General features: G+C 43.6%; 1 protein-coding gene across 2 annotated transcripts in view; it reads left to right on the forward strand.

The window, feature by feature from the left end:
- COL4A6 (collagen type IV alpha 6 chain) overlaps positions 1-27,677 on the forward strand; it is a 296,513-nt gene that overhangs the window by 203,587 nt on the left and 65,249 nt on the right. For both annotated transcript variants that reach the window (XM_067023768.1, XM_067023767.1), the window contains exons 4-5: positions 21,469-21,603; positions 22,552-22,596. In XM_067023768.1, coding sequence (XP_066879869.1) covers positions 21,469-21,603; positions 22,552-22,596 — 180 coding nt within the window. The remainder of the gene's footprint in view (positions 1-21,468; positions 21,604-22,551; positions 22,597-27,677) is intronic.

Raw genomic sequence — 27,677 nt, forward strand, 5'->3', positions numbered from 1 at the left:
AATCGCCATGCTCTGATCATATTCACTTAGTACTGAATCCTTTTTCAAAGCACTTTCCCATTGAAGATTCTCATTAAACCCTCGCAACAATCCAGTGCAAGTCCATGATTAGGGGCTACCCTGTAGATCAGTTGGTCCACAGCTATGCCATTCGGCAGGTCAGGCGCTCAGGTGTGTGTTTCCAGGTGCCCTGAGCCTGGGACTTGGGGAATTGTGGCATTACTGGGCAGTTCAAAGAGAAGCAGAGCCTAAGCAAACTGAACTCACAGTTGCATGTTTTTATGATCAGTGGCCAACGATACAACGATGACCAACAAGAGACTTTGATTCTCTCAACCCTTTGATTTTGCTGTAAAATTCTTTCAAATTAAATCTTCTCTGACCAAACTTAGTGTTGATTCTAAGCACTGTAACTCTAAGAATGTTGCTTAAAAGTGAACACTGAATAACACATTGTGGCAATGGAGCCCTGTTTGGTGTAATCAGAGAAGAGCATTTGATAGCTCGCTTCTCATTCTCCCATGAAGGAAGCAAAAAACGTTGATGAACACATCTGAAGAGCCCATTCTTCACAGGGCTTCCCGTATGCCCACTCAGACAAGGGGATCATATGTCTTAGTTAAGTCCACAAACAGAAAATACAGATCATAACATTGCCTTTCTTCTGAAGAGATCTAAAAGAGAAAATATGACAGCTGTCATTTCATTAAATGTCACATAAGCTGCCCCAACTTTGGGGGAGGACATTCATGTGTTTGATGGATAGAACTAAGTTGTTTGAGCAGGAAGGGGGCTTGTGTCTATCCTGCGATGAAGCGGCGATGTAGGTTGATGTTTCTCCAGACACATGCGGTAGCTTTTGTGTTCCTTTTGTGCTCACACAGGTGCAAGGGTGATGCAACTTTGACACTGCATTCACTTCAGCTACTATGTAAAGCAGAGGCTCCCAGCTTTGGTTGCACATTAGAATCACATGGGGAGCTTTTTCAACTCCCAGTGGCCAGGCCACACCCTGTCTTAGCTTGGGCTATCATAACAAAATATCATTGCTGTGGCTTCAACAACAGAAATTTGATTATAGTTCTGGAGGCTGGAAGTCCAAGATCGGGGAGCCAGCATGGTTGGGCTTTGGTGAAAGCTCTCATCCTGGCTGGCAGGTGGCCACCTTCTCACTGTGTCCTCACATGGTGGAGAGAGAACTCTGGTGTCTCCTCTTCTTATAAGGGCACCAGGTCTTTCTGATCAGGGCTCTACCCTCATGACCTCGTTTAACTTTAATCACCTCCTTAAGCCTGTTTCTCCAATATAATTATGGAGAGTGGGTGTGTAGGCTTCATCATGAATTTTAGGAGAACACAATTCAGTCCACTGGATACCCTAAACCAATTAATTAGATCAGACTCTCTGAGAATGATACCCAGACATCAGTAGTTCTTAAAGCCCTCCAGGTGATTCCAATATGCAGCCAAGCTGAGAACTACTAATTTAGAGCAGCCCACAGATCAGCAGCATCAACGTCACATGGGAGCTTGTTAGAAAAGCAGCATCTTGGGTCTTACCCCTGACCTCCGGAACCAGAACCTGAATTTTAACAGGATGCCCAGGTAATCCGTATGCATGGTACATTTTGAGAAGCGCTGATTGAGAGCATCTAACACGTTTCTACTCTAGAGAATCTTCCTCCTTCCTTATGCAGTCAAATATTTGCAACAATAGCTATGTGAGCCCTTTACAAACTATAGGATTATCTCCGATACAGGGTGCTTGGCTGGGCAGTCTTCAGACAATTGCTGGATGGTACAGAGTACGAGGTGGTCTGCTGGGGTCTGATCACTCACTCAGGTGCCATGTGCATGGCTGGGTAACTGCCAACAATGTGAGTGAAGTGACCAGTTTGAGGTTCTCTTCTGAAAACAGGAGTGCAGTCCCCTCTTTCTTCCTGGTGATGTTTTTGCTATTGGATTGGTTTCACAGAATTATCTTCTCTCAAAACCATTTGCAGCCTCTTTTTCAGGCTATGAATTTCACCCAGTTGGCTTGCTCAGCTTATTATCGCCAAAGGTTTTGATTATTAAGAGGGCATACCACTAACCCAATCTAGATGTTTCCTATATGTACTGTTCATACTTAGCAGTTTCCATGGTTTCCACATAAATCAACCTCTTTGTCTGGTCTTGTTACAACCTCATCATTAATTGCATGGTGGTATTGTTTTTCTTTGGTGCCAGCTACTCTGGGCAATAAGGTTTTCTTTGTTGTTGTAAAAATGCATTTTACTAGTTTCAGTTGGGGAAGATGAAGAAGTTCTAGAGATGGATGGTCGCGATGTTTGCATAGCAACGTGAATGTACTTAATGCCGCAGAACTGTACACAAAATTGGTTGAAATGGTAAATCTTTATGTCATGCATTTTACCACAATTTTAAAAAATAATGCATTTTACTAAATGCAGTGATGTGTCTTGGTTTGGATCCTGGAACAGAAAAAGGGCATTAGGATAAAAACTGAAATCTGAGTGAAGAATGGAGTTTTGTTAATAGTCTCATACCAATGTTAATTTCTTGGTTGTGATAAATGTACAATAGTTATGTAAGATGTGAACATTAGGGAAAATCAGGCGATGGAGGTGTGGAGTATATGAGAACTCTTTGCTACCCTGGCAACTTCTCTATAAATCTAAGATTATTCCCCAAAACAGGTTACTAAAATATTAAAAATTGTTTCTGGTCTGACGCATCATTTTGGAAAGGATGTAGGAAAGACCAGTAGAGCAATCTGACAGAAGACAACAAGAGCTAGAATCCTTTTCTTCTCCAGAGCTTTCAGGTCAAGCCCCTTAGAAATGATGGCAGCTGAGGGTCAACAGAGCACCCCTCACCATGATATGGTCCTCTGCAAATAACTTGGTCAGAGGGCACTTTTCCTTCAGGGCTCCAAGCTGTAAAAAGTTAATTCATTACTTCTATGTATCTCACAGAGGCTCTTAATAGTAGTATTTGCTGAATGTCAGTTCAGCATAATAGTTAAGAGTGTGGAAGCCTGAATTTGAATAGGGCTTCTCCCACTTTCCAACTGTATGACTGTGGCTAGTTATTTAACCTCTCTTTGTCTCATTTTCCTTATATACAGAATGTGGATGATAATGGTACCCTTCATAAGACTTTCTGAGCATTAAATGAGAGCATCCTTATGAGGTGCTTAGCACGGGCCTGACATACAGTGAATGCTGGGTGTTATTATTTTTGTGCAGATACTATATTGTGTTTTATATGCATTTATATTACATGTGAACCTCCTATCATGTCTCACTTTTATTTTTCACAGCTTTAAAATTATATATTATATATATTACAACACATTTTAAATTACATTTAATATACAGTGTAGTCAAATCATAAGTGTACAGCACAAAGAATTTTTACAAAGTTAACACACCCATGTTAACAATCAGATCAAAATATAAATCATCATCCTCACCCTGGAAGTCCACCATATGTCCCCTCCCATTTATTACCCACCACAATTACTCATTTGTTTCTGTTTCTATTCAATTTCAGAGATCCTTCCCCCTCCATCTTTCATAATTTAATATAATTTGGGGATAGGCAAAACAGTAACATGGTTCAAAAGTCAAAACTCCACATTAAGAAAAACAAATATCGTATATTAACGCATATGTGTGGAATCTAGAAAAATGGTATAGACGATCTTATTTGAAAAGCAGAAATAGAGACACAGATGTAGAAAACAAATGTATGGACACAAATGGGGGAAAGGGGTTGGGGGTGGGATGAGTTGGGAGATTGGGATTGACACATATACACTATTGATACTATGTATAAAATAGATAACTGATGTGAACGTACTGTATAGCTCAGGGAACTCTACTCAGTGCTCTGTGGTGACCTAAATGGGAAGGAAATCCAAAAAAGAGGGGGTATATGTATACATATAGCTGATTCACTTTGCTGTACAGTAGAAACTAACAAACATTGTAAAGAAACTATACTCCAACAAAAATTAATTTAAAATAATCTCTACATTAGTTAATCTCTTTTTCTCCTTCCCTCTCTTTCCTCCAATATCTAATTTGAAGTAACATAGCTATTTATTTTTAAATGAGAATCACATGGCATTTTTGTCAGAAAATTGCATGGATAGTAATTTCTAAAACATTCTGCAGTACTTCACAGACCCCTCAATTCAGTTCAACCAACATTAAGTGAGCACCTACTATGGCAAAGCACAGTAGTGGAAAGAAAGGTGAAGCAAGGTCCCATCTTTTGATGCTCCAAGTCCGGTTAGGGAAACAGACCCTTAGACATAGAATTCTAGTTGTTCAATGTGCACTCTGAATATACAATAGAGGTGCAAAGTTCTGTATGGAAAATTACAATAACAACAAAAAGGAAAACCTGTAACATATTTTTTTGTTAGTAGGTCACCTAACAAAAAGTATATCAGACATTTTCCAGATAAAATTTTTGAATTCCATTAATAAAACATAAATGACCTGAATAAATGGTGGGATATACCATGTTGGCAGATGGGATAACTTATCATTGTAAAGATGTCAATTTTCCCCAAATCTATCAATTCAATGCCATTCCCATCAAAATACCAGCAGGATGTTTTAAGTAACTTGAAAGACTTATTCTAAAATGCATATAGAAGAATAAATGTTTATGAATATCTAAGTCAATTTTGAAAAAGAACAGATGAGAGACTTGCTCTTCTATAGTTTGAGACCTCATCAGCATCATACACTGTAGGACTGTCACAGTAAAAGGCAAATAAACCATAGGAATAGAACATAGAGCACAGAAACAGATGATAATAAGTACAATGCAATTTCACAGCAAGGTAAGGACGGATTGTTTGGTATTGGAAGGAGTGGGTCACCATGTGGCAAAACTTCCCAATCAGTGTGTCATACTGAAAGCCACAAATGGATTATGGGCGTGTAGAGCTACTGATCCCCTTGACCCTTAGGATGGCCAGGCAGGACCTAAAGAGCTCTGGTAGCCTCCATCTCTGGCTATGAGCAGCCCTATCCGTTTACCACATTATGCTTGGCGCATACTACCATATAATCTCTATGCCATGACATCGAAAAGATTGAGAAGCACTGCTATATGGAGAAAAATGAAGTTGCATCACTACTTCACATCACCTACCAAGGTGACTTCCAAGTGGATTAGAAGCCTAAATGTGAAAGGTAAAACTATAAATGTACAATTTCTTTATAGCTTGAAATGGTATAGGACTTCAAAAGTAAGACCCCAAAGTCCAAAACATAAGGTCAAAAAAGTCATGAATTGTACTACAACAAACCTAAGACTTTCAATTCAATGAAAGGACTCCATAGACAAAGTTAACAGACAGATGATAGACTTGAAGGTATTTGCAATGTCTAAAACTGACAAGGCATTGACATCTAGAATGTCCGGGGGACTCTGGTAACTTATCAAGAAAAAGGCAGAAAACACAATGGACAAGTGGGCAAAGTATATTTACAGTATGGACAGCTCACAGAAGGGAAAACTGTATTGGCTAACAGGCATATGAAGAGATGATCGATCTCTCTAGTATTCAGAGAAATGCAAATTAAAATAACAGAGAACAACTTGTACTCATCCAATTGACAAAAATTAAAAAGTCAGATAACACCAAGTGTTTGTGAGCATGTGGGGGGGATTCTCATGTATTGCTGGTGGGAGTGTAAACTGGAATCGCGTTTTGAAGAGCAATATGGTGGCACTTTTTGATGGTAACTCTGTATATATTCCTACAACCCAGCAACCTCACTCTGAGTACATATCCTGGCCAACTTCTCCATAATTCTAACATGGAACCCTTTTGAAGATATTTATCATAGAATCATTTGTTTATCACAGATTCATTTGTGTTAAGGGATTGACAGCAAAGTAGGTTGTCCATCAGTGGGGGAACATACATAGAAAGCAAGCTGAATGCATACTATGCATACTAACAAGGATTAGGAGCAGTAAAGTAGTTGTGCAAATACCAACATAGATCTTAAAAACATTCTCATGAAAGGATAATAGAATGATCTCTCTATAGCCCAGTGACATTTCCTTGAATTTAAATATACGCATACACACCAAAGGTAGGAGACAGATATAGATGTGGATGTAGGTGATGTACATGCAGGTGTAGGCGTAAATCTAGATATAGATGGATATCTTGGACTGACATCAAATACATTCGAGAAATTTCCTGTGATGGGACAAGGATGAGAGTGGAGATTTGGATGAAGGAAAATTTAAAAATAAAAGGAGGGACCTTATATGGACTAATGATTCTGTTTTGCCATGAACTGAGGGGTGTGACTAACCCAGCTCTCTATAGCTGAATTCCAAACCAAAACAAGTTGTTTCAAGTGTTACAAAAAAGGAGACGTTAACTCCAAGCAGGGAAATACAAGAAGTCTTTTTGGAAGAGGTCAGATTTGAGTTGAGTTTTGAAGGATGGCTAGAACCTTGGGAGAGAGTTCTGGAAGAGAAAGGTATTTTGGGCAAGGAAACCACTTGGTTGGAAGCCCAGTGGTGAGAGAGTACAGGGTGGATTTAAGAATCAGCGAGGAGACTGTTATACTTGGAGTCTAGGGCAGGTAAGGGGAAAAATAAGCCTGCAAAAACAGGTGGGAACTGAATGAAGGGCCATCAATGCCCAGTTAAGGAGTACGGGTTTAGTTGCGAAAGTAATGGGGTGTGATTTACAGTTTTGAGTGGGGAAGCAATAGGATCAGACTTCAGAAGATTACTGTCCAGAGTGTTAGACTGTGGCAATGTCTGACTGGACACAGAGAGAACTCCAGACGCTGTTGTCATTATCCGGGGGAGAGCTAAGGAGGGACTGAGATAAGCCTTGGTATTGGTCCCTAAAGGGACCAATAATAGTGCTGTGGACATGGACTTGGGAAATTGACAGGACCTGAGAAATAAGTTAGAGCGATGCCTCATCTTTATAGAGGAGGTGGTAGAAGCTGTAGGTGGTGGATGAAATCACCAAGAGACAGGCAAGAGCCTCTGGACAGAATGGAAGGGACCAGTAAAGAAGATGGCAACATGATAAAAGACTAGAGAGTCCAGAGTATAGAGCAACGAAAGCCAAGGAGAGGGTTTCGGAAGGGAAACAAGTGTTTAGCAATGACAAAAGCTGCAGAGAAGGCCTATGGGATTCGAATTTAGCAGGGATCACCGGTTACTTTGCAGAGAGGACTTTCGAGACAGAAGAGTTGGCCGGCCCAGATGGCCTGGGGGTGGGGAGAGTGGTAGGAGAGGAAGAGTGGCGGCAATGAGTGATGTCTATCAAGAGGTATGTTCTGGAAGGGTGATGGAGAGACGGAGTGGTCAGAGCAGCAGAGGAAAGATTTTTCTTTTTTTTTTTTTTTTTTAGCATCAAGCAGATGAGAGCACATCTTGAAGACCAACAGAAAGCAACCAGTCCAGAAGATAGACGGGGAAGAGAGGGTAGTTACAGAGTAGGGTCTCAAGAGATAGGAGGGTTCCTCTGAGCCCTGGAGCAGCCTACCTGGCCATGCTCATTGAAAGCTAGCCTTGCTGTACCTTGATTTCCACCTTTCCCCTAATCATGCTCCTTTGTTTTGCCTTTGGGAGAGCGTTCCTCTCCCAGATGACTTACTAGAGCTTTCCCCTGCCCCCCTTTTACACCTCCCCACTTTTTTTCCCCTTCTCCTGGGTTCCAGAGACTGGTTGAAACTAGACTAACAAAGAAACCTCTCTTTGTCAGTCAGCAAGTTGAGAGAAGTGATTAGCTGCTAGGTTCTTAGGCCAAAGGACCTGCAGCACTCAAAGCCTTGAAGGGGAAAGCACTTGAAGGTCTGTTTACCACTCAGCTTTAGGGGACAATTGTTGCTACTCTTGGCTACACTGGGGACTTTATCTCTGCAGAATTCTCTGTTAACTTTTTCTGAAAGATTGCCAGCACCAGATCTAAAAGCTTTTAAAATCCTCATAAAACCAGAGAATGAAAAAAGTGGTGATGGATGGAGAGGTAAGGGGGGAGGGGCATGGGGCGACTTGCCCAGATAATCTCCCCAGGCCAGGCCCCTGGACAGGCCAGCTCCATTTTCATATCTTTTGTCCCCCAGGTCCTAGGGTTTGGCTCCTTTTGCTTTCTTTTCCAGCTGCTGCTTCCTCCCTCCCCAATTTTACACCTGGATTCCTCTCAGAATCCTCTCCTGATTTATCCCTAACTCTGCTTTCTCTGGGAATCAGATGATTGTTTTAAGCTGTTTAAAGTGCTTTCATTTCTCCTATCTCTAAGGGAATAGTTGGGCAGAGTGAAGTATAACAAAAATGTAAATGACACTGTTGCAGTGGGGAAGGTATAGAGGACCAAGAACTCGGACAAAACATGTCTTCAGTGAACTGTGAACATGGGAGCTACCTGCTTCCCTACACACATGCCATTGACTCTGCCCTGGGCGTTGGCACCATTATCTTTGCATCAGCCCAAACCATCTCCCTTTGAATTGGATACTACACCAAGGTCGTGTAGATGTGGCGTGACGTCGCTAGTGGTCTGGTGGATTTCTCCACATTTGGATCACCAGGTTGCTCTCTCTGGTTCCAGATTTGTCTTGACAGCCTTGACTCAAGTACTAAATGCTGTGCATAGTTCCTAGCTATAGCTAGTCCAGCCTTCTCCCTTTGAGCCAGGCCCAAATGGTCTAGGAAACCATCTGTTTATCAGGAATGGCTAGCTCCCCTCCGGCTCACTCTCCAGCCTGGCCCCCAAGATCGGCTGTGTCAGCAGTGCTTTCATATTCTCCTGTTGGACCCACCCTTCCCCCTCACCCCCGTACTTCTGATGTACGTGCCAGCATCCAACCCTGGAAAACCCCGCTACCTGCTTTGCCAACTCCTGTTGCTGGGCTACCAAGTACCATCTGAGGAAGCTTCCCCAACAAAAGTACGTTCTCTAGTGTCGGCAGAGCCCTCAGAGCTGCTTGGCAGCCCTTCACACTTTTCTAACAATTGACTTCCTGCCATGGCCTCCACAGCATCTCCTCCCTGCCCTTTGCCAGTTGTCCTCAACCTCAAATACCCTCACTCTCTACCTGCAACCTCACTTCCTACATTTATTGAGAAAACTGAGGTCAAGTTGAAATGGACTTTCTCCACTTGCCTCTTTCTTACCAAAACTCATCCTGGCTCCTTTTCTTTATGCATCCTTCTCCACTCTCTAGTTTGGAGGGATAAAACGCGCTCTTCTATCTTCAAGACAGATCTATCGATGGCCCTTGGGTTCAGAATCCTATCCCTTCTGCCTTCCTCTACCTTATGGTATTTTCATGTGTGTACATAACTAGTCTCTCTGACCTGGACTGAGAGCGCCTCAAGGGCAGGGACTGTGTTACCTTCATCTACGTTCTCCCAACATGTGGCACCATGGCTGGCGCACAGTAGGCGTTCCACAACTGTTTTCTCAATTGATGAGTTATGAAGGGACGACATAGATTGACTTGAGTTCTCTGTCCTTTGTGCGTCTACTTAATTGGTTAATAAGTGTGCCACTGGGCAGCAAGACAGATGAAGGGAAGAGTCAAAAGGATTCAATAAGCTCCAGATCCAGGGCTTTGGGTGGAATTACATGACATTTCTTTGGGAATTTTGGACCCAGAATTGACCTGTCCCTTTATAAAGAGAGCAACAGAAAGAGCACCAGACTGGGACTGAGAAGGTCTGGCTCTGCTGCTCAGAAGCTGTGTGGCCAAGGACAAGTTAATTCACTTCTGGGCTCAATTACTTCTCTAGTACTTTGAGGATGGGGTTATTCTGAGCAATCAATGGAGTCGTGGATGTGCAAATGCAATTGAAATCTGAAGCGCCTCTCCAAAGCAAGCTTGCAGCTTGTTTCTGATGCCACTAATAGCTCTGGAGCTTCTATTCGTCACCTATACCGCAGCAGCCTCCGCCAGCACAGCCCGTCTTTCCTGTTGCACACAGAGCTTGATTTCATCTCAGCTTCCCGTTGTCCACCACGTAAAAGGAAAAGATATCAGAAATGTGGAGCTTCTCGCCCTCTAGACCCCCTTCCCCTCTCCTTTTCGGCTTGTGCATGTCTGTGCAGATGACTGGACTTGTCCATAGAGACGACTGCATACAGCTGGCAGGGGAAGCTGTAAGTCATCCCATCTTCTTGAATTCAAATCCATGGCTGGCTGGGAGGTGTAGGGTAGGCTAAGCCAGAGCACCAGCCAGCCCTGCCATTTTAGCAGACTCCTGTGCCTGTGGGCATGTGTATTGGGGGTTGGAATGCCTATCTCTTTATCTGCGTAGGTGTGGAAGTGAATGCTCCTCTGGTTCTAAATGAATGCAGGGGTGAGGGCCAGTAGCAGAACAGCAGGGAGACTATACGAGTAAGTTGTTCCTCTCCCTCTCCTGCCCTCCGCTCCCCTTTCAGAGCTCCCTGAGTTCTTGGGCAATGGGGTCCTAGCAGATTTCTTTGATCCTATCCTCCTTTTTCTCCTCCTGTTTAAGGAGCAGTAATTGGTCACTCCCTGTTACCTTCCACTCCCAAAACTTGAGGGCTTCTCACCAGAGACTTGGGGAAGCCAACACTGATCCAGAAGCAATCGGCTCACACCAGCTCAGTATTGGACCAAAGGTTGTGTGGTATTATCAGTGATGGGTAATTTATTATGTCAGAGAAAAATGCCACAAGTATCCCTTTTCTAATGGAGTAGGTACACTACAGCAAAAATTGCTGTAAAGTGAATTTCTGGCAAGACCTGTTTCACTTTGATTTTGTAATTATGAAACCATGGCTATGGTTTGCTAGAAAAAAGAAAAGAAAACAAGATTGGCTCCAGGTTGTAATTAAACCATGTGTTTTAAAATAAACCACATATTTTTATTTATTTATTTTTATTGGAGTATAATTGCTTTACAATGGTGTGTTAGTTTCTGCTTTATAACAAAGTGAATCAGTTATACATATACATATGTTCCCACACATCTCTTCCCTCTTGCATCTCCCTCCCTCCCTCCCACCCTCCCTATCCCACCCCTCTAGGTGGTCACAAAGCACCCAGCTGATCTCCCTGTGCTATGCGGCTGCTTCCCACTAGTTATCTATTTTACATTTGGTAGTGTATATATGTCCATGCCACTCTCTCACTTCGTCACAGCTTACCCTTCCCCCTCCCCATGTCCTCAAGTCCATTCTCTAGTAGGTCTGTGTCTTTATTCCTGTTCTGCCCCTAGGTTCTTCATGACCATTTTTTTAAGACTCCATATATACGTGTTAGCATACGGTATTTGTTTTTCTCTTTCTGACTTTCTTCACACCGTATGACAGACTCTAGGTCCATCCACCTCACTACAAATAACTCAATTTCATTTCTTTTTAATGGCTGAGTAATATTCCATTGTATATCTGTGCCACATCTTCTTTATCCATTCATCTGTCGATGGACACTTGGGTTGCTTCCACGTCCTGGCTATTGTAAATAGAGCTGCAATGAACATTGTAAACCACATATTTTTAAACTACAATAATAGGATAAGAGGCTAGGTCCACATCCTTTCTAAACTATAATGACAACCCTGTGCTGGACCATCAATTTGCTCCTACCTTTCACAGCTTTACATTCTGCTTCTTGTTTCATTCAATTTTTTGTCCACTGAAATCTCCTCCTCGTGAGCCTGTATTTATTTAAGCGCTTACTGCCCTATGAGCCCAGCAAACAGGGGTTTTTGAAAACTGGGAGTTTGGCTACTAGGGTATTTTTTTCCTCCCAAAGCAAAGCTTAGTCCATGGAATGAACCCTCAGCCCCTTTTCACATACATTGTCTCAACTGATGCTCAAAGCAATTCAGGAGATAGAAATAGGTAGGGCAAGTAATATCCCCATTTTGCTGATGAGAAAACTAAGGCCGAGAGATGAATTGGCTTTCTCAAGATCACACAGTTAGAAAGTGAGGGCAGGAAATAGAAACTTAATCCTATGATTCTGCTTTAAACAGGCGAATTTTCTGTTGACTAGAAGGCTTTCTTAAGAGACTTGTGCCATCAAATCATACACAAGTTGCCCTTCAAATTCTAAGGAAAACAAAATCATGGTAAGTTAAGTATTTCAATTTTTTCCAACATGTGTATTAGTTTTAGGTTAAATTCATCCTAAGTAGATAGAGCTGTATTTATTTTCTCATGCAGTCTGGAAACTCAGCACACACTTTATAGTACAGTGGGGCTCTTTGTATAGTCTGCATGTATATTTGAAGGGCTATGGGGACTCATTCAACCATTTGTAATGGTTACAGAGGTGTTTGGTTGTTCTGTTTTTATTTTTGTGGCCAACTATTCGTCATATTTCCCGTTTCATTTGATTTGGGGCTCTTGACCATCCGAATTATACTATTATCACAAAAGAAAAGATTTTTCTGGTTTCTGATGTAGTTTTAGGAACATGTTATAGAGAAAAGGGAGACCTGAAAATTCTTCATCAACTTATTTGCCTCTATCTAGCAGACATCTCTGCTTCATGCTATTTTAACAATTACTAGCATTCCCCAAGGGCAAGGGAAAATACGACATGTTTAAAGACAAAATTACCAATTTCTACTCACCACGATGATCATCAAATTAGTACCCTGTGCCTGTATTCCCCCTTCCACCCCTAATTGAATATGCTAGCATTAGGGACTCGTAGCACATCAGAATTTGTCTACGAGAACCTAGTAAACTGTCCATTGCCCACAGCCCAATCAATAAGGCCACTTTAATTGTGGAACAAGAAGGAATCTTCCATCTTTTTAAGGTCTAGGATATGCTATCCCTTGAAGTGCCTTTTATGACTTAATTTATTAATTCTGTTAAGCAAGTTTCTATTAAATAGTACCTGTTCCAGTGAAAGGATTGGGAAAATTGAGATAACTTGTTCCAGTATCAATGAAAATGAAAATATTTTCTGCCCAGAGTAGCTCTCACTGACCCTCTTCAAGTGGGTTTGTGTTTCTATTGATACTTTCAGAGCATTATTCAATGCAGAGAGGCAATATAAGCTTGGTAGAAGAAGCAGAGGATTTGGTATCACCAAAATTGGCTTCACCAGTTGCTTACTGTGTGAATTCAAGCAAAATCCTTACCCTGTCTATATTTCAGTTTCCTCATCTGTAAGATGCAGCTAATACCCACCTGTTAGGGCTGTTTAGAGGATTAAAGGAGACAGGTTAAATGAGATGGCACTTAGTGTGTATTTGGTGAAAAGAAGGTTATTATTGTGTTTTAGAAGAGAAATGTGAATAAACAGGTAGAAGGGAGGGCTGCAAAGCCTTGCCCAGCAAGAGTTAAACGTTAGCACTCTGGGAGGTGTCTTTCCAAAAATTTAAACATGCTGACAACAGCCAATGGGATGGGTGTGTGTGTCTTTGCAAACGAAACATGTAGATGCATGTCTTCATGACTGGGCTGGCTGCTTCAAACACTGATTATAGCTTAAGAACTAGAAAATAAATGTGTTTTCATTTGGGTGTTGAGGGCGAGACTCTGATACTGCTTCTCAGCTATGGCAGACACTGAGGATTTGGGGGGTTCGTTCTTTGGTAGACATCAATCACCTATTTTTTTTTTTTTTTTGGAAGATGGGAAGGGTCACTGGCTGTGCTGGCAAATTGTAGATGATGCTAACATTATCAAGCTGAACCAGGCCTTCCTGGGCCACCAAATGGATCTGTATATCTGTATAATATGAGTCTTTATCTGCCGACTTTAGACCTTTTCTTCACCTGCCGGTGTTCTTTCTCCCTTATTTACTTCTGCAGACAGCGCTAGCCTATTAGTGCTGTTACTAGGAGAATGGATTGTAGGGCTGTATGGATGGCTGTTTCCGTTTGTCGCAATAGAAGGAGCACAGAGTTGATGGGGAGGTCCTGATATTCACTCTGTCACTGACAAGCTGTGTGAAATTAGCAAGCCTCGTTGGCTAACCACTTTGTAGGTTGGTGCCCTCCACCTACTTCACAGGTGTATTGTGATACTCCAAAAGAATGGTGAAAGGAATAGTGTTCTGAAGTTTCTTAAGTAATCTGCCGTTGGGGGATATCATCGTTAGTTTCCTTCTTACCACATATTTCATGGCTAGGGAGAGATCCCAGCTACTTAGGCCACAATCTGTTAAGTTCTTACACCCCCTCCGCCCTGGCCTCATAGCTGAGATGGGAACTCCAGCTGAAAAGTAGGGACAAATTGTAGAATTCAAGCCACCTGGTCCCTAGGCTGGAGGTCAGGGATTTCTGCTCCCCTTTTCCCAAAGGCCACACGGGATTTTTCGGGATGGCAGCAAAGTCTTTTAATCTCATTTTGCCCCTAATGAGACTTGAAAGTGGCCTTCTCAAGGATTCCCACGTGCATACTTAATTCTATATTTTCATTCATTCCACAGTTGTGCTTCTTCCACACAATTATGTTTTGAGGGTCTACTGCACACCAGACACTGCATCTCTCAGAGATACTAGGGCAAACAAAGTCAGTTGAGCTCCCTGCCCTCTCAGACTTTCCAGTCTAGTGACAGAAACAGGTGCTGAACATCTCCCAAGATGGTCCGAAGGTGTCTTAATCCCCACCTCTCCAGAGGTGAACTCCTCATCTTCCACCAAAAACTTGCTCCCCTAAGCTTCCTCATGTCAGTGAAGAGATCCACTTGGTCGCCCAATCAAGAGACTTAGGAGTCCTCCTTCACACCTCCCTGTCTTACCCACCAATTCCAATCTAGCATCAAGTCCTATCATTTTTAGCCTCTGAAATATCTCTTAAATCCATCTTGTCCCTGTCTTCACTGCCATGAACCTAGTTCAGGTCACCATTATTTCTCTCCCAGAGATCACAACCTCCTCACTGGGTTCCCTGTCTCTGGTCTTGCTGCCCCATCCACTCCCTTCCACTTGTGATGTGTCCAGAGGTGATACTGTATGAACTTGAGTTAGTCCTTTTCCCTTTCTGGGCTTCAGCTTCTCCATCCTGAACTGGATGATTGCCTAAGTCTGGTGCAGCTCTCTTTTCTGTTGTTCTGTGATCAGATGTTTCTTGCTCCTACTCTAGTGCAGCCATCCAGACTTCCAAAGAAGATATTGATACACCTGGCCCTCTGGCTTCTTGGTGTGTGTATTCATTCATTCATTCATTTCTCCATTCAGCAAACATTTGCTGAGCACCCACTGTGTATGAGGTACTGTAGTTAGCACAAGTGATTCAGTGGGAAGTAAGACACAGGCCCTGTCTTCAAAGAGTTCAATCTCTTGGGGGAGTATGGACACAAATAGGCAATCTAGCCCATTCTGTGGAGGGAGGTAATCATGAAAGTTTCCCTGGAAGAACTGATATCTTGGTTGGAGCCTGAATGATAAATAGGAGCTAGCCAGGAGAACAAAGGCATGTACACAGGCCCTGAGGCAGGATGCTGGGAGAGACTAAAGCTAGACTGGAGAATGGCAGACCAATTGGGAGGCTGTGGCAACACTCTAGGGGAGAGACAAGGAAGTCCTAAACTAAGACCATGGAGGCAGAGAAAAATGGACAGGTTTCAGTTATATTTTCAAGGTGGAATTGACAGTCCTTGCTGGTGAATTGGATGTAGAAGATGAGGGAAAGAGAAAGATCATGGAGGACCCTTGGGTTTTTGGCTTTATCAGCTTTGTAGATGGACTGCTATTTACAGAGTTAGTTCCATTAACTCAGGAGGAAGGATCTGATTTGGGGAATGAGGCTGGGGAAAAGATGATGGGTTCAGCTTTAGTCTTGTTGAGTTTGAGTTGGAATATCCAGGTGGAGAGGTCTGGTAAGCCATTGGCTATAAGGATCTGGCACACTGAGAAGAGGAATCTGGTCTGGAGGTTCAGACTGGGGAGTCATTAGCTTGTAGATGAGGTCCCTTTGAGGAGAATGAGCAGACCCTGAAGAGCTGAGTGCCCAAGAGATCCAGGACATCAGTGCCAAGAGGGGAAATACTCTCCCAGATGTGGAGTGCCCATTAATTCCTGGGCACACATCTCTGCCCCAAAGAGAGTTTCACAGTGTTGTCTGCATTGCCCACTTATACTTAAGAGAAGGAGCATTAAGTACCCAATTATAACTTCTCCATTTTACCATAAACATGCCTTAAAGAAGAGAGGAAACAGATACATTCATGCTATCTACCAGGTGTGTTACATTCACTGACTCAAATGCTCCCAATAACCCTACACTAGAGCTATTATTTCTTGGAGCCCTTAGAAACTCAGAGTGGTTAAGTCACTTGCCCAAGGTCACATAGCTATTAAATGGCACTAAGATCTGACTCCAGGTCTGTCCTGCTCCAGAGCCTGAACCATGATACCACCTAACAGCACTCCACCACCTCCTGCAGTATAGCCAGATCCTTAAGAAAGCCTGTGCACACTGCTTTTCCCTTCTGTGCTTCATAAATATCATTTGCATCCCCTAGCTTAACACTTTGCTCTCCATTAAAATACGAATCCCTGGGGAGAAGTAAAGCTCTAAGTTGTTGTCAGTCATTTATGCCTCAGTGGGAATGAATTTCAGATTCTTCCTTAAGATTAAATTTTAATTTTATGGGAGAAGGACACTGGAACCTTGAGGGAGGGATAAAAAGGCAGAAATGGGCTTTGTAATGAAAAGTCATTCCCCTCTTAGTTTCATAGTTCTACTTGGTTGGAGGCATGTGCTGTTAAGGTTCTTAGATGCTATTTCTGCATATGTGTACTACTTTATATGCAGGCCCATTTCTGGGTCAGCTACCCGTTACCTGGGTCTGGGCCTTGGGTGTGGTCTGATCAAAGGTGAAATTAAACTACACACTGGGGACTTCCCCAGTGGCACAGAGGTTAAGAATCCGCCTGCCAGTGCAGGGGACACGGGTTCGAGCCCTGGTCCAGGAAGATCCCACATGCCGCGGAGCAACTAAGCCTGTGCACCACAACTACTGAGCCTGTGCTCTAGAGCCCGTGAGCCACAACTACTGAGCTTGCGAGCCACAACTACTGAGCCTGCGAGCTGCAACTACTGAGCCTGCATGCGACAACTACTGAAGCCCGCGCACCTAGAGCCTGTGCTCCACAACAAGAGAAGCCACCACGGTGAGAAGCCTGTGTACCTCAACGAAGAGGAGCCTCCGCTCACCACAACTAGAGAAAGCCCACACGCAGCAATGAAGACCCAACACAGCCAGTAAATAAATAAATAAATAAATTTATATATATGTATATACGTATATATATATATATATATATACATATATATGTATATATATATACATATATATGTATATATATACATATATATATACACACATATATATATATATATATATATGTGTATATATATATATATATATATACGTATATATATAAAGCCAGGGCTTCCCTGGTGGCGCAGTGGGTGGTTGAGAGTCCGCCTGCCGATGCAGGGAACACGGGTTCGTGCCCCGGTCCGGAAGGATCCCACATGCCGCAGAGCGGCTGGGCCCGTGAGCCATGGCAACTGAGCCTGCACGTCCGGAGCCTGTGCTCCGCAACGGGAGAGGCCACAACAGTGAGAGGCCTGTGTACCGCAAAAAAAAAAAAAAAAAGCCAATGTTGTCCCAAGCATTATCTAAAAAAAAACACACTGACCCTAACCCACTGTGGTCAGCAGGAGACAGCCAGCCTGGGCCTTAGGCTCAAGTCCCAGCTCACTCTCTTGAGAATTAGACCCTGGCATGCATATTTAAAATACCAAGCAGATGGAGGCAAGAGAGCTTGTTGGAAAGACTTGGAGGAGTCCCTTCTGCCCTGTCTGGGTCTATTTGCCAAAATAAATGACATGTATCAGGGCAGGGCATTGGTCCAAGCCCATTGAAATTCTGCTGGCAGTCCAAACAGTGATGATGTTTCAGATTGGTTCTGTGAAATGATCAGTTAGGAAGAGAGAAATGATGTGTGAGCATCTGGCTACTGCAGCCTACTGATGGTGACAGTCCCAGGGGCGGGCCTGGGGTTAGGGGGAGCAGCCTCAAGGACCCCCCAGGACATCTGTCACTGGCAAACAGGGAGGGAGCCACACACTGGCAACGGGTGGTCTAGTTTGAGTCCCACGCTGTTGCTCACGAGCTACGTGACCTGAACAAGTCCTTCCGGTTCTCTCGGCCTCCTTTTTCCCCCTGTGTATAAAATAGAGCCTGGATGGAACGGTCTCTAAGGGCCCTTCTTGCTCCAACATTCCGTGACTTCTCTGACACTGGTTTGATTTCTTTTTCTCTGTAGTGGGAGAGGGAGAGGCCCACCCACCCACCCACCTGCGTATCTGTAGCCGCTATGTTCTCACACTGCCCTCTGCTGGCCATTATGAAAAGTGCCACCGATAGCTGCTTTGGAGGAAAACAAGCAAACAAACCAAAAAAAGCACTTCATCATTGATTTAGTATTAAGCGTCAGTACACTGGGCACGGTGACAGAAAGCCTATGCATTGGAGACAAGGGAAAAGATCATACAGCTGTACGCACAGAGTAAGCATAGCTAGAGATGGCTGACAGAACAGCCCAAGAAAGAAATGTCTCTCTCAATTTTTTTCTTTGCCATCTTCATCTGTTCATGGTGCTCTGTGCCCCTGTGTGAAAGAAAGGACCTCAGTGGATAGGAAGCCTCCTTGTCTCGTATGCTAGGACTGCAGGCTCCAGAAGGGCCTGGCACCACACTAAAGAGGAAGTTTGGGGCCAACAGCACCTCAGAGGCCTTAAGACGTCCCTCAGGCCCTGCTTGTGTCTGAGAGGTTTCTAGCCGGGACCAGCCCAGAAATACACCTTCCTCCAAGGGGTACCGTTTCAAATGCCCCTTTGGAAAAAGAATTCAAATTCAAAGAATCCATCAGCTCTTTCCGAGACTCACTTTAAGCTCTCCGACTGGAATGGAGGAGTCATCTGTGTGGCTATGGTAAATTCAGCCTGCCCTCCCAGCCAAGAGCAAGGGAGCGGACCATGGAAGCCTGCCTTTTCTGGATGGAATCAGATTTCCTGTTAAATCCAGCCCGAGAATTGCCTCACTCCTATGTCTCTTTGCTTATTCTTGCTGAGTGTGCACTCACAAAGGCAAGAGACCAGGGCTGCCGTGTGCCAGCCCCTATGCCCACACCAGGCACTGCTCGGGCTCTAGTGATGTGAGCAAGATGGGAATTGGGCCACGCCACCGTCTGCCCCTCTCAGTAGCTGTTCAACGGTTTATCATGCTCTCCCCTCCCCTCCCTTGATGTGCGAAAGCTTTGGGCAGGGCTCAGATTTGGGTCAAGCATTCAGTGCCCTGGCTGCATCTCCTTTGCTAGTAATAACATGGTCTCGGCCAACCTATCGTGCCCCTCGTTCTCCCACCAACCAGTCCTTTCCTCCCCCAACAGCTGGTTCTTATCTGTCTCCCTTGTTCCAGCCTCAGGCAGGCTGCCCTGGCTTCATGCTCGCTCGCTCGCTCTCTCTCGCTCTCTCTCTCTCTCTCTCTCTCTCTCACACACACACACACACACACACACACGTGGGTTCTCCCAAACACTTGTTGATGAGTTTCAGCCCTGAAACACTGCCTTCCTCCCATCCCTTCTGTGTCCCCAAACCTCTAAGAGTTCCCTATTTCCTGCCACATCAAGTCTTCAACTTCCCCACCTTGCTTTCCAGGCCTGCTTCAGCTGGGGCCCACTCAGCCTTTCCAGTGTGGCCCGTGACTCCCCTGAGCCGTGGACAGAATGTAAGCGTTCCACAAACCCTCCATGGCCAACCCTGCCTTTGTGTTCCCACAGCACTGCTGCTCCGTTCCGGACTTGAACTGTTGGCAGTGGTTTTGTGTACATTAGTCTTGAAAGCTAGGCCCACATTTTAGACTTCTTTGTTAATCCTCAACCACAGCCCAGCACTATTTTTTAAGGGTTGTTCTTTTACTTTTTAGTTGTGTGTGTGTGTGTGTGTGTGTATATATATACAGTGAAAATTTAAAAGAGTAATAAATAAGAGAAGCATTGTAAACGTAAGTCCAACCAACAGGAGGTAAGAGCACAAAAAGTAAAAGTTAACCTCCCACCCCATCATTCCCAGAAATAAACCTGTTAAGCATTCTGCAGCCTAGCACCCTCTGTAGGTTGCGTGTTAGGGGTCGGGAAAGTTTGATTGGTGGGTGGCACCCGCGGATAATTGCATCTCCTTGGGAAGAGCATCTTTTACTTCTTTGCAAGAGTCCCAGGTCTTCGTGGGCCTGATTGACACTGGCAATTTTAGTCCGAAGGCCCCACATAGCTGGCAGCCACTTGCGTCTCCAGTATGCGACTCTAACCACTGCATAAAGCATCTGTCCTCTTCTCCGCCCTTTCAAAGTAAAGCTTGAAGGTGAATATTAAAGGGCATGTTTAATGGACTTTTCTCAGAGTTTTGCACAGGTTTGTAGGAAATTGCAGACAGTCGGTAAAAGGGGCTAAGGGGCAGAGATGGAAGTGTTTATGAAAATAGGCTTTCTACCTGATGTGGTGTTGTGTTCTCTGAGAGTTAATGCACATTACTAATGGTTTTCATTTTTCTGCCAAGAAAATTCAGTCCCTACTGGGATTTGTTCTAAACAGACTAGCCAGCCTCTGTTGCACCCACTGGGGTTAATTCTCTATCTCGGTCAGCTTGAAAATGTCAGCCTGAACTCTCAGACTTAATTGTTACAGACACTTTATCACCAGGACATTCAAAATCCTCAGGCTACTCCCTCTCGCTATCGTAATTGATGCTTAATGGATATTCTCAGGCTTCTTGGATTTTACACATTCAACACTGTACAGATGGCAGGGGCGCAGGGGCGGGGAGGAGTAAAGGGAAGACGAGAGACACAGAGAGGGAGCAAATAAACAATGTGTGTGTGTTTGCTGTGAGTGTCTGTTTCTAGTTGCAGTGCTGGGGTTCTGGGAACTGCCATCAAAGATAAGCTGACAGGTTGGTCAACCGTGGGTTTCTGTGTTCTCCTCCCTCTGGCCCACCGAGGCAGTGTTCTCCAGGCACAGCCGTTTCCGGACTTCACTGCAAGCGTGCAGTTGGCCATTTGGACATGGGTTCGGAAACGTCCTGATGCTCTCCAGAGTTCTGTTCTTTCACTCTTTTGACAACCTGACGGATGGCCTAGCATTAACTAGGAAGAGGACAATATTATCCAGCCTGAATAACTAATCTCCTAAGAAGTACAAAGTTGAAGGATCTTGGTGCACATGAATCTTATTAAATGTGCTTATAAAATATGTTCTATCCAAATAAGCTTAGCAGCCCCTAAAATAGCCTGTTCTGATCCATGTCTGGAACTTTGGCATGCTTCATAGGTCTCTAAGCCAAAATTATTTAGTGAAGTTATGACAGTGTTCTTTGTGCATGGGAAAATGGGAAGCGGGGATGGTAAGTCCTCTGTTGACTGATCATACTCCTCTGTCCATTTTAGGGGCGACCAGGACCAATTGGAATTCAAGGTCCTGTGGGTCCTCAAGGATTTCCTGGCCCTAGTGGTTTATCAGGGTTGAAAGGAGAAAGGGGCTCCCCAGGACCTCTGGGACCGTATGGACCAAAAGGAGATAAGGTAAGAACACCAAAGCTTGATTCTTTTCCTTTGACTCATGGGCTGTGAGTGTGAAGGTAAAAGGTTCTAAATCTCAGGTCTGTTTATTTATGGAAAGAATACTAATCCCAAGTACCTCGGTGCCAGGCTACATACTTTAATAAGAGACAGGCTGGGTGTTGTGCTGCTACAGCCCATTTTTGGAGAGATTCCCATAGCCAGCAAGTCAGAAACTGCATGTATAAGCTATTTGCTAGACAAGTGGGCTGACAGTGGTGGGAAGTCATGTGGGTTTGAACTGGGCATGGGTCAGAAGGCCAATCAACAGGGCAGCAAAGGAATCCAAGCAAGGAGAACGGGATGCAAGCGGTCAGAATGTTTGGAAACCAGCTGGGCCACAAATATAGGGAAAGAGATGCAAGAAAGATTGGTCATGTCATGGTGGCTGGCTGACTGAGGTTAAGCAGTTCAGTTTCTGTTATCTGCCAATTTTAATCACCTCCTATTCACCCCATTGGTGAAGGAGGGATTCCTACTCTAGGGTCCTGGGGATGGCCAAAGACATGACACCTGACACCGGACAGAAGAGATCAACAACAGGTTTATTAGTCACATACACTCACAGCACAGGGGAGGAGGACATCACATCTCATGCAGGGCCACACAGGGCTTGCGCTCTGGAACAGAATGAGCCAGAGGGGCTGTGAGAAGCAGACTTTTGTCATGTCAACAGGGTGAGTGTCCCCTTGATTCTCGAGGGAGGATATGACTGGATTGTTTGAATAATTCAGTGGGCCAGCAGGGGATGGAAACTCACTACTCAGGAATAAGCAGGAACTGCACCTGGTCTTTTTAATAAAGAAGGGTCGTTTGCCCAAGAGACCTTATCTTCAGAAGCCAAACCCACTTCATCTAATGGAGATCAGTTATATCATCTCTTACATTCCTCTCCCTACTCCTTTTTTTTAGGGTCCCATGGGAGTTCCTGGCTTTCTTGGCATCAATGGGATTCCGGTGAGTGTGTTCATAGAAGTATTTTTGAAATTTATTTTATTGAAGTATAGTTGATTTACAATGTTGTGTTCATTTCTGGTGTACAGCAAAATGATTCAGTTATACATATATATACATTTTTTCATATTCTTTTCCATGATGGTTTATCACAGGATACTGAATATAGTTCCCTGGTGCTATACAGTAGGACCTTGTTGTTTATGCATTGCATAGAGGCATTTTTAATACAACCTCTAGGTTCTGCATCATAGCTCAAGCGCTTTGGCCTTAACAACATCCTGTGTCAGGCACACATGTTCAGGGTCAAGTGTTGAGATGTGCATGGTAAGGCTTAAAAGGCAGTGCTCACCCACAGTTTCCTTGGGATTCAGTTACGGGCAGAGCTAAACCATATGGTTGGGGGATGCAGAGACATGTGCAGGCATAAAAGACCATCAGTATCTTAGACAAAATGAGTTAGGTCTTATGGCTTGAGGGGAGCTTTCACTGGGGATGAGGGACTGGTGTGAAGACAGTGCCACATTAGAGCACATACATCCTCATTGTAAGAAAATTAAGAGGGTACATGAAATTAGATAGAAAAGTACTTAGTGATACCTTAATATATTTAATTTCAATAATTTCTTCTCTTCAGCCTTATTTCAGAGTGAATTTCCCTTTAGTTGTTTTTTTGACTCTTAAATACAATTTTTAAAGGTTGCTTTTTATTTACAGTTATTACAGCACATTGGCTATATTCCCTGTGCTGTGCAGTACATCCCTGAGCCTGTCTTACACCCAATAGTTTGTACCTCCCACTCCCCCATCCCCTATAGTGCCCCTCCCTTCCCCTACCAGTAACCACTAGTTTGTTCTCTATATCTGTGAGTCTGCTTCTTTTTTGTTATATTCACTAGTTTGTTGTATTTTTTAGATTCCACATATAATTGTCATTGTACAGTATTTGTCTTTCTCTGTCTGACTTATTTCACTTAGCATAACACCCTGCAAGTCCATCCATGTTGCTTTAAATGGCAATTTTTCGGTCTTTTTTATGACTGAGTGGTATTCCATTGTGGTATATATATATATACCACATCTTCTTTATCCATTCATCTGTTGATGGACACTTAGGTTGCTTCCATATCTTGGCAATTGTAAATAATGCTGCTATGAACATTGCGGTGTGTGTATCTTTTTGAATTAGTGTTTTGTTTTTTTCAGATATATACCCAGGAGTGGAATTTCTGGGTCATATGATAGTTCTATTGTTATTTTTTTGAGAAACCTCCATACCGTTTTCCACAGTGGCTGCACCAATTTACATTCCCACCAACAGTGTAGGAGGGTTCCCTTTTCTCTTACATCCTCGTCAACATTTGTTATTTGTGTTCTTTTTGAGGATAGCCATTCTGATAGATGTGAGGTCATACCTCATTGTGGTTTTGATTTGCATTTCCTGATGATTAGTGATGTTGAGCATTTTTTCATGTGCCTGTTGGCCATCTGCATTTCTTCTTTGGAAAAAAAATGTCTATTCAGTTCTTCTGCCCATTTTTAATTGCATTGTTTGTTTTTTTGATATTGAGTTGCATGAGCTGTTTATATATGTTGGATATTAACCCTTTATCAGTCATATCATTTGCAAATATCTTCTCCCATTCATTAGGTTGTTTTTTTTGCTTTGTTGATGGTTTTTACAAAGTGGCTACTCCTAAGATCACTTGGAGACAGCCTCTTCCATTCATCCTGAGGAAGTGGCTTTGCTGGAGATAAGTGGGGAGTCTGGAGCTTGCAGACATCTCCTTTTCCCATTCCATCCAGCCCAGTCCCTTAGTTTCTCCATTTTCACCCACTATCCCTACTTATCCTGCCACTGGAGATTGCGTGGTAACATTTCTCCAGCCTTTAAGATATAATATTTGGAACTTACTGCTATCACTTTTTAGTTATATCCTTCAGCACTTCTCTATATATTTAATCTTTAGCCTGGACTGTGTTTGCCTCTAGTAGTGGTTTTCAACCTTAAGAGAAGAACCAAATCTTGTGTAGAAGCTCAGCATATATAGAACAGGAAAAAATGGAACTCCTCCATTTGAGGGAAGTCCTACATCATGCCTTTATCTTTCAAACAACCTGTAAGGGGTTCTTTTGAATCATATCAAAACAGTTTGGTAAACTCTTGACTTAACAGCTTCTTGTGTTACACTACATAATCATCTAGTATCAGCTAAGGGGGTTCGAATTTCTTTGTGCCAATCTATAGGTATTTCTTGAGTACCTGCTATGTGCTAGCACTCTACTATGGGAATACAAAAAAGGCATATGGCTCTGCCCTCAAAGGTATTATCACCTGATTCACTTTATCCCCAGATCTCGTATACATTTGTGGATTTGGAGAATAGAAGGCTCACTTACCTTGTATTTGTTATATGTATCAACAAATCGGCCATCATATTTCTGCCTGCTATTCAACTGCAGAGTCTGCAAAATGCCCAGGAAGGGGTCAGTGGGGAAGTAAGTGGATGGGGTTGGCCACCCTTTTATGCCATCTCCTGGCATTTTCTCATGGCTGTGTTCTATGACCACGTCATCCAGAGTCTCCACTCAGAATGTGTATCTTGCGGGAACCAATGGGTGAGGCAAACTAGCAAACTGGAGGCCACCTCTTCATTCATCCTACGGAGCTGGCTTCACCAGAGATGAGTGGAGGATTTGAAGCTCGCAACAGTACTATATCCTTCCTCCTGTAGTCTCTTTTTAATGGGGGCTGGAAGGAAATGAATCCTGTGAAGCAGAGGCTGATTCCAGTTCTGAGCTGAAACCCACCCCAGAGTCCAGCTGGACACTTCTGCCTCCAACATGTGGCCAACAGAGCCAGAGGACTTCTAGAAATTGACCACTTCTCTTTGGGGGCTTCGTTGCTTGGGAGAATGAGTCGCAGCTGTCCAGATTCCTCCAAATGAGTGCGCTGTTCCCAGTAGAAGTCCCCCTTCCCTTGGTCCTTCGCATGGCCCTTCCCTTGACCTAAGGTTGTACATTTTTTCTTTTGACTTTCAATCTCTTTAGCTTCAGGCTCCAAGCCTCACTTACTCTAAGAAATTATTATCCCCTGTTCCCTCCCTCTCTTCCAGCTATTCATGGTGTATTCATGAGCACCTCCTGTTGACAGCTTACCTCTCCTTTCCATCTCTATTCTTCCAGGAGTCTTTGGTGTCTGTCCCACGCACTCTAGCTCCTTGTTACATATGGTACATGGTATTTATTGACTATCTTGTATGATAGCCTTATCTATAGCTCCTTGAAAGCACAGAATCTGTCTCCTGCTCCTCTCAGAGGCTTCAGAGACCCCAGGGCTAAATTCAGCATAGAATAGGAACTCCAGAAATATTGAGGGGACTGACTCCAACCTCTAGTGCCTATAGAAGCAGCAGTTCTCAGACTGGCAAGAATCCCTCAGACAGAGGAAAACACAGATACCCTCGGCCCAGTCAGACTAATTATTTTGCCCAACTTTCAGCAGCACTTTATTAAGCCATTTGGCTAAAACTAGCAGCTTCCCCAAAACACATCTTACTAAACTGGATCACTGCACAAATCTGGTTTCCCCTCTTAATATTGGCGGACTGCTCACATCTGTGTCACTGGTTTTGGTCCCAGAACTCCATTTCTGCTGTCATGTAGACACTTTCCACATGAATGAGCAAGAACATCCAAGTCTGTGCACTAAGGGGCATGGCCACCAGTTGAGAGTGAACAAACAAGCAGTCATCAAGATATTCAACATTAAAACAACGTGGACGAGGGGTGGTAGGGCTGTGGCTTTTAACGATATCACAGCTGTGAGTTGGGCTGTTGGCACCCACAAGAAATGTAGGCTGAGCCAATGTTTTCAGTTCAAATAAGTTGGAAGCAGAAGTTTTCAAGTTGTCCTTTGCAATTTATGTTTAGCTTTTCCCATGGAGTCAATCTCAAACATTTCCCCGCCTAGAGACTCATAAATGAACACACCAGGTTTATATCTTCAAAGTGACCACATACCACTCACCAAATGGAAACTTTTCCTTCGCACTCTGGGTTCTGAGGAACATTGCTTTTCTGGAATACAGCAGATCCACCTATTCTGTGTGTTCAATCCCCTGTGATTATATAGAACCGTGGTTTTCTCCCTCAAAGAGCTGCATTCCCTTGGAGAGCTGGCACACACATATGTAAAGTCATTATCTCTACCCAGAAAGGGCAGAACCAAGGTCCCAGGACTAAGGAAAATCCCTAGTACTGAGCCAGCCTGTTGTCTTGTCTTAACTCATCTCTGTTACCCAGTTGAGAGATAACCCCTAGCAAACTTGGCCGGGACATTTTAAAATGGTGATTAGGATCCCAGGAAGAAATAGACACACTCCACCTGAAGGGGTCGACTAAATAGAGTTAAGTGAAGGGTTTATTTAAAGGATGCAAGCAGGGTTGAGAGAAACAACAGCGCAGGGCGAAGCAACCAGCACAAAACTGTTGCCACCCCTAGTCCCAAAGGGTAAAGGAGGATTGGTAATACTGGAACCCTGTAAGACCTGGAGCCATGGAATAACAGTTGCCCACTGGGAGCTAAGATTATAGAGAAATGTGGCCATTGCCAGAAATATAGCCAAGGAGGGAGGGCATATGGGAGAAATAAACAATCTGTGCTCATCCTTCTTGTGCTCTCCCATCTCCTGCTTGTGCCTCCCAGTGACCAAATATAGCTGGAAGACAGAGGGAAAGGGAGCCTAGACAGTACCATCCGTGAAGGTCAGCCTCCCAAGGCACAGATCTAGGGAAGGTAGAGTGTAGATGTTCAGGGCAAACAGGAATAGCCATCTCATTTGGTAATAAAATGTTGATGACTCTAGTAAGCTGTCTCAGTTTCTCCAGTGCAACTAAAACTCCTCACCTGAGTCTGAAGAGGCACAGCTTATAACAGGTTTATTGCAAAGATACATTTATTGACCACTCCTCTGGACTCTGCATTCCATGAGTCCAGCAGTCTAGACTCATACTCTTGCATTAACAGATCATCTATCTCCTACAACTATAATAGCAATGAAAATGAAACAGAATTCTATGGA

This window comes from Kogia breviceps, chromosome X, assembly GCF_026419965.1.
Source record: "Kogia breviceps isolate mKogBre1 chromosome X, mKogBre1 haplotype 1, whole genome shotgun sequence".
Taxonomy (NCBI): Eukaryota; Metazoa; Chordata; class Mammalia; order Artiodactyla; family Physeteridae; genus Kogia; species Kogia breviceps.